The sequence below is a fragment of the Aethalodelphis obliquidens genome, unplaced genomic scaffold (assembly GCF_003676395.1).
Source record: "Aethalodelphis obliquidens isolate GAN/ISIS:26980383/991018 unplaced genomic scaffold, ASM367639v1 scaffold58, whole genome shotgun sequence".
Lineage (NCBI taxonomy): Eukaryota > Metazoa > Chordata > Mammalia > Artiodactyla > Delphinidae > Aethalodelphis > Aethalodelphis obliquidens.
Window position 1 is genome coordinate 10,985,577 of NW_020838002.1, and position 7,820 is coordinate 10,993,396.

The window sequence follows — 7,820 nt, forward strand, 5'->3', positions numbered from 1 at the left end:
CACACACACACACACACACACACACACACACACACACACACACACACACACACACACACACACACACACACACACACACACACACACACACACACACACTCTGTCTTTATGGAAGATGGCTGCTAATCCATGATCATTTTTTTCCAGAAACAGGTTTTATGATAATATAGTAAAAATGTTAAATTAGAAAATGCCTCACTAAGGGTTATAAAACCTTACTACATTAGAGATAGGTAATTATCCCCTCTATAGCCTAAATGACAGTTTAAAAGAAATAAAAATGTTAGTGCTCATTACTTGCTTTTGTAGGTTGCAATAAAGGGTAAGTTAAATTTTAATTCAAGGAAGAGCCCCTGCTATCGACCTTCTACCTTAGGTCCAAGTCCTGTTAATTACTCTGTAGGTTATTCTCCCGCATGATACCCACATTAATACATTTTCTACATTGAGGCCAGGAGTGTGGGGGGAGGGTGACGGGTGGGGGGGAAGGCCTTTCAGCTCAGTGATTCAAATCTTGATTCTTAATGTGATAGGGAGCAGGAATTATATATTTAGAAAACCAACTTCATTATGCATAGCCTTAAGGGCACCTCAGGTATTAAACTGTACACTTACCCTGGAGAATCGGATGGAGATGAGGTTAACCTGAAGGACTGATAGTTTAGCTTCTCTGGGTGGCTTGATCCCGGTTAGGAAGGGTGCTGCAGGGAGAATGCTTTGTGCAGCAGAAGGCATCCGACCCTCTGTCCCATGGTGGCTTCTCATTACCTAGTTCTGTTTTTAGTTTTGTGTTCCTGCCTTGGGATGGGTTAGGGATATGGACGCATCCTGTTTCTTTCCAGGTGCCTCCCTCTCCCCTGAGCACTGACCCCAGGTCTAGCATCTGTCTGGGTTTGGGGCAACGCTCAGGACGCCCTCCGCCTCAGTCTTTCTCCTGGGCCGTGCAGAGATCTTCCTACCGGAAAGGAGACACAGAGAGGCGGCAGGAATCAAATTTCCAGCTCTTTGCTGAGAGGCTCTCAGCAGCCCTGCCTGAGAGCCTGCCCGAGCTGGAGCTGCCAGCTCTCCTTCTCCCTCGCCTTTCAGGTTGTCCTTTCCAGACACGAAGCCCCTCCTTACCCTGACATGGGACGTTACTCTGGAGTGGGGAACCTCACAGAAGGACCGGTCAAAATACGGTGTAGGGATTGCGACCGGCTGTGACCCAGGACTGGGTAACAGAGCCCTGCCGGTCAGGTGGCTTCCAGGTCTTTATTCTCAGCAAAATTGCAGGAGAACCTAATTGAGTTGTAAGCCTGGTAGATCATTAAAACTAAGTTTTGGTGGTAGATCACTCTGTGATTGGGGGGGTGGTTAATTCAGAAGGAATTAAAAGAATTGAGTATCATTGCTATAACAAAACTCTCCCATTCCCACGTCTGCTTGTTTGTGTGGCAAGGTTTCTCATCACTTCTGTCTACAAGAACTAAAAAATAGGAATAGAATTGGTGCTGAACCCTCTTTCATTCTAGCAATAAATTATATTCATCCATGGAATGGGAATGGAGGGGAAAGCCACATCCATATCATTGAGAGATCATTTCCAGTAACATTTTACATATTCATGTATATTAAAATTTTACCAAAATTATACTACACTTCATTATATTGTTATTGTATATATCAGTTGTATCCTAATAATAATTGTAATGATAACACAGTCCAGAAGTAATTTTTAAAAATTACTTAGAGCCTTATGGTCCCAAGAAATTAAAATATTTCAACTTTTCAAATTTCAAAAAGTGTTTCAATTTGCATACTTATTTTTGTGGCCAAGAAGTGTGTGATCAATAAAAAACTTTCAAGCATAAAACAATTATATTAGGACAAAAATCTGTAGGGAAAAATCAAATGGAAATACAAGTTTAAAAAGAGAAAGATGCTATAAATTTTCCAAATTAAAGAGTTTATGTGTTAAGTGAGTGATGATGGGTATCAGATCAGTATTGGCATATAGATTCCATTGGGTGTATTACAAAAGGGATGTAAGAGTTATTTTAAAAGCTGGTATTCACAGATTTGTGGTAATTATATCCTTTGTGACTATTAACTTCATCAAGAAAAATTTCATATATCAACTTAAAAATGTGTGCAGGGGCTGCGGGATTTTGTAGAGTTCTGTTAGGGGGTACGCAGAGAGGCTCGAGGACCAGACCCTGGACCCCACCCTTCGTGGCCGTGGTTTTCCCAGCTCTGTCCCCGGCGGGTCCTCCGCAGGGAAAAAGAGGGGCTGGGGCCTAGCTGAGCAGCCGGAGTCTGGGGGTCTTCATCCTGGTGGTGCTCCTGGACCCCAGGAGGGTCTGCTTTGTCCATCTCTAGAGTCCTTAGAGTTGGGGCTGAGGGGGATGGAGGCGGGGGAAGAGGGGACGGGAACAAAAAAGTCGCTTAGGAGGCTGGCACTGCATTCTGGGTGAGAGATGGTAAGATCTGAAATAATGGAGCCTGGAGGAGCAGGCAAGTTTGAGATACTTTGAAGGTAAAAATGGTCACTGATTGGTGGTCATGGGTGAGGAAGACTTCAAGTTGAAATTGCTTGGGGATTCTTAGATTGGAATAATCCCTTACTCATATTCTCTCTCTTCTGTAAAGCTACTTTAAGAACGCAGACCACTCGGCTTTCCAGGTTGCTTTGCCATGAACAGCTGCATCTTTGTCAGCTTTGCCCACCTGAGTGTGAAATGATGTTCTATCAAAACATGGGTTTCAGCATTTCCCTCTCTGCTCCCGACACGTGAACCCTGCTGCGGGCAGTAACTGCCGCCTTAGCCCAGGCGGTTTGCTGATGTCACCGCGCGGAGAGGAAGCATTTGCTCAGTGGTAATGATGGGCTCTGGTGCAGGCGAGCACGGCGAGGCTGGGAAGGGATGATTGTGAAGGGCTAAATGGCATGGTGCCTCTGCAGCTCCCTCTCATCAGATGTCGCAGCCTTAAAGCCACACTGTCCTCTTTGTCATGGCGACTCTCCCCTTAACACCATTTAATTTCTTTGTGGAAATGGCTAGAGAGACTTGTACTTTTGGCAAGTAGGCGGGCCATCGCGTGATGAAGTCCTTTATGTGATGGGGCTGGTGATTTGGCAGCCACTGCCTCTGGAAGGGAGGCTGCCTGCCTCTCATTTGCATGTGGTCTGAAGCTGCCTTCCGCCTTAGTACGCGCGTGTCCGGGGCCTGGCCAAGGCCGAGCCAGGCAGATGTGTACAGCTCGGGAACAAAAGAGACCCTGGGGCTCCGGGTGAACCTGCATCCTTTGTTTATAGGTCCAGGGGCACCGTGGTCGGCTGAGGGCACCAGCAAATTCTTGCAATAAAATTCCTGTAATAATACAGGAGACCCAGCATGATAAGATTTGTTTATATCCATGGCTTCTGCGGTTCCTTCTTTAAGACTTTTCCCTTTCAAAAAGTTTTAATATGCTATTCCTATTGCTGGGTTTTCTAATTATAATGTCTCTTTTGGTACACACCACTGTAGTAAGGTGACTTCAAAAACAGACTTGTAAGTGTTTGTGTTCGAGTCTGGCTGGACCAAAAATAGCTGTTTGAAGGTGGGGTTTTTTTTTTGTCTTCTGTTTTGTTTTGAAAATCAGATTTGCTGATGATGACTCTCAGATGATGAGAGCGGTTCTGTTAGGAAAGGCCTGTTTCCCTAACAAGGAGGGCAGGCTGTAGACCTTGAAAACATAAGCAGAGCAGGCACAGCTTTCTCCGAGGAGGTCGTTTACTCGCTGGTCCATGGCCTTCGCCCAGGTGCCTGCCCTCCTTCCCCGAGGGCACGGGCGTGGTCCCCGCCTCCCTTTGGGTTTGACCTGCTTGGACCCTCCTGGCTCCTGGCATCTCTGCAGGGAGACTGCCCTCCATCCAGAGAAGTGCTCTGGAGCTGTGGGCTCGGTGCTGGTGCTGGGAGGGCCTTGCCCGCCCCGACAGGTGCCTTTGGCCAGGTGGTGGTAGAAACAGAGGCGGCAGGTGGTCATTTACTTCATTTTCAGGGACGCAAGACCCTGGCATGTTAGGGTTTTTTTTTTTAATGTCAGACCCAGCTTTAGAAATAAATTAGCCAATCGAATTATTTATTAGATGGAGAATAGTGGAAGGGCCGGGGCGTGGGGAAGACCCTTGGCGCCCGAGCAGCTGCACGTGTGCTGGTAATTGGAATCTTGTTGCTGGGTCATTTTCATTGTTTTTCAAGTACTGCCAAGTGCAAGAAAATGTATGAAAACTGAATTATATCCCCTACATCCCATGTCTGATTGAATCCTCCTCATGTGGCAGTCTCATACATCCTATTAAAATATTCAATCTTGTTTTCTTACTTGAAGAGCCTGTGTGTAAAGGGCAAACTTATAGAAACCTCGTTCCCTGGAGACAGGGTATCCAGCCACTCTGGACTATTTACATATTCTGCTGTTTGGCCGCTTCTAGGTTCCTGCCCTCCTTCGTATTTGCGAATAAGAGCTGTGGGATGCATTTTTAATTATGTGGCTGTGTTTCCAATTGAAGAATCAGACTGGGGTATTTCCCAGCTTCTTGGTTCTTTATTTTGTTTGTTTGTTTGTTTGCGGTACGCGGGCCTCTCACTGTTGTGGCCTCTCCCGTTGCGGAGCAACAGGCTCCGGATGTGCAGGCTCAGCGACCATGGCTCACGGGCCCAGCCGCTCCGCGGCATGTGGGATCTTCCCGGACCGGGGCACGAACCCGTGTCCCCTGCATCGGCAGGCGGACTCTCAACCACTGCGCCACCAGGGAAGCCCCTTTTTTAACCTTGAAAAGTTAACCAACGTGTTAACCAGTTTGTTTTGTTTGTCTTCCAGGACAGAGCTGTATCGATCTCTTTTTGGCCAACTCAACCCCCCTGACGAAGGCCACGGGGACTGACGGCGCCCATCTCCCTGTGGCCCGGGGCCTGAGGCGGGACCTCCGCACACCCAGCCCCACATAGAGGAACTCGGGAAATCCCGGGAACGTGTGCTGTTCAGAACACGGGCCTGACGAGTGCCCGGAAACCTGGAATCCAGCATCTGTGTCACCGGTGCGTCCGTGTGCAAAGGGCTCGCCCCCCACGGCCTTGAACCACCACAAATAAAGAGTGTTTTTCCTGTCGCCGCCCCTGCCACACTCGATTCCTTAAGCAGCACAGAGTGAGTGATACAGCGTTCCCACAGGGTGACAGGTTCTTTGGGAGGGTTTTCATTGTTTTCCCAGCCAAATGGCCTTCTTTCACAATATAAAATACTTCATGGAAGGAATAATCCTAGGGTAGATGTGGCTTTCGGGGTGAGTCGTGTTTAGCGACTGATCGCAGCTGTGAGGAGCAGGGAGCCCCCCAAAACCTGTCAGCTGCGCCCCAGAGGCGTTGGAGCTTGGAGGCATCTGCCTACTTGTTGCTAAATACAGATCTCTGACTTCTTGTTTCCTCTTTTCACCCATAAAGATTCTTCCAGAGTCCTTTTCCATTCTCACCATTCCTAAATCACTTTATTGAGATTAGCTGTGGTGTAAATCTAGCGGGGGAAATGATTCACTTGTTTTTCATCCGAAAGGTCAAAAGCTGGAAATTAAATCCCCATAAGGGGGATTTATTGGCCTGCTGTGGTCAGTATGCAATGAGATGATCTTGCATAAGTAATGTGTGTGTGCCCGCACTCAAGACCGACCGTCTCCCGGGTCCTTTGCCCAAATCTGTATTTTGAACTATGGAATTAAAGGAATGTTGCGTACAGGCATCTGAGGGCAGTTGTAGTTAATAACTAGTCATTGTTTTTAGAGTCAGGTTTTGGTATTGTTTTAAAATGTCAAAACCAAGTGACAGATTTTTGTGCCCAGGAATCCCACGTGTCATTGACGTGGTGTCTGTGGACTGCGACACAGCGCCCAGAGGCTGGGTTCCAAACGAAGTGAGTCTGGAATGTAATCTGCATCACAGTTTAGTATTAACATCTGAGTGTGTCTGCTGGGCTCGGACGGGGCAAATGGGGGGAGGAGGATTTCTCCATCTCACACTAATTGGACCTTGGTACATCCTGCTCTGTTTTTCTTGTCTTGGTAAGTTAACCTCTTGGGCTTGATTGTCAGGGAAACGTTTAATTTTCAGTGTGTCTCCAGTTACCTAAAAGATCACTCAACGGAAATAGAAGATTTCCCCTACAGTCACTCGAATATAGACCATCCAACCCCATCCATCTAGCCTGAGGATCCCAGATAAACCCACGTTAGAACAGCAAGTAAGTAACCTCTTAACGCGGCACTTCCCGTGAGCATGATGCAGACCCACGATTCCTAAAGAGATGGAACCTTTGTCACAGTCACTCTCTACCTGATGAAGAAAAAATTTAAGCAGGTACTTCAAAATATTTGGAGTCCATCATGTTTAATTAAAATGAATTAAAATCAGGAGAGATGAGAAAGAACGGATAGAATTTTCAGTAAAGGGAGGCTTGCATTTTAAAATTCAGAGGACCACCCTCCTTCCAGCCAAGAGTAAATTGGAAACTATTTTAATTGACACGGATACTGCAATTCAACTGTTACTAGAAAGACAGATTAGTTGATTGATTTGCATTTTAATAAAACGAATACTTTACATTTTGGTGGCTAATGCTGATTTTGAAATGAGTTGAGAACTGTTATCAAGAGTTTCAATCCAGGGCCCTTTTTCAGTGTTGACTGAAGCATTCCTCCCTTTTGTGCGGAGTTGGCTTATTTTCTTTTTGTCCAGTTGACTCCTTCACGCATGACCCTCCTAAACCACAGCCCCTGAAGACACCATCAGAGCAGCGAGGAAACCGCAGGGCCCACCCAGCCCAGGTGTGCACCCGGGGCCGGAAGCAGGCCGTGGGCTTTGCCCTTCGGGATAGAGAAGTTAAGGCTGGTTTCTCATCTTAGTTTATTTTACGTGAAAAATTAATTACAGAAAAGTGGAAGGAACAAATGGAAATAAGACTTGGCTGTAACTCCACCACTCAGAAAGATCCCCTTCTCGTAGTTAACCTGTATTCCTTCGTAGCCCTCTTCAGTGTAGATGCTGTGATACCCAGTAGACTCCTCTCTGGGGGGAGGGCCCAGGGAGCAGTGCAGGTGGAAGACTTCGTTTTTCCTTCTGGACTGTTTGAAATGTTACCCTTTTAAAAACAGTAAAAACAAAATGTCCGTGCAGCATGTCCCCCTCCGCATAACACACGTATACCACCCGTTGAGAACCAGTGGTACGTTGTATTCTGCATTTTAATACTAATAGTAGAGGGGAAGGTTGTTTCCACGTTTTTGCAGATCTCATTGAAGCATTTTAACTGCTAACTGATAATTCCATTGGGGGCGTGTCTCTTCAGTACTGAACCAGATCCCCTCTTGTTGAACACTTAAATTGTTATAATTATTTGCTATTATGAATAATGTTATAGGAAAATATTTGTGCATAAAGCTTGTTTGTTGTCTTTGAAAATTATTGGGTTTTTTGGCATAGATTTTTGGGAGTAAAGTGAACCGAGTGAAAGAGTCCAAATATTTCAAAGGCTCTTGGTCCCTATGACGGAGGCTTGTTTTAGGGCCCGTGAACTTCTCACCTGCCCTAGGCGGGACCATCTGCAACAAAGGGTGTTGAAAGGCAGAGAGGAGGTTGGCCCTGGAGTCTGATCCTGTGGTTTATTTCTTGCTCCCCAGGGAACCCTTCAAATCAGCATCCTCCTCTGGGAGGATTAAAGAGCTGCTGCCTGTAATGTGCTTTGAGATGCTCCAATGAAAGGTGGTGGACAAATAGGAAGTGACACCATCCTCTCCCTCCCCGACCCTC

The 7,820-nt window shown here is 46.5% G+C and overlaps 1 protein-coding gene across 6 annotated transcripts in view; it reads left to right on the top strand.

Annotated features, from left to right (window-relative positions):
- AATF (apoptosis antagonizing transcription factor) overlaps nucleotides 1-7,475 on the top strand; it is a 101,623-nt gene extending 94,148 nt beyond the window's left edge. For 4 of the 6 annotated variants that reach the window (XM_027087350.1, XM_027087352.1, XM_027087353.1 and 1 more), the window contains one exon: nucleotides 4,846-5,134. In XM_027087350.1, the coding sequence (XP_026943151.1) occupies nucleotides 4,846-4,909 (64 nt within the window). In that variant the 3' untranslated portion in view covers nucleotides 4,910-5,134. Of the gene's footprint in view, nucleotides 1-4,845; nucleotides 5,135-5,857; nucleotides 5,929-6,125 lie in introns of those variants that run through there. The other 2 variants (XR_003428783.1, XR_003428782.1) reach the window with 2 other exon arrangements.
- Nucleotides 7,476-7,820: the final 345 nt, after the last annotated feature.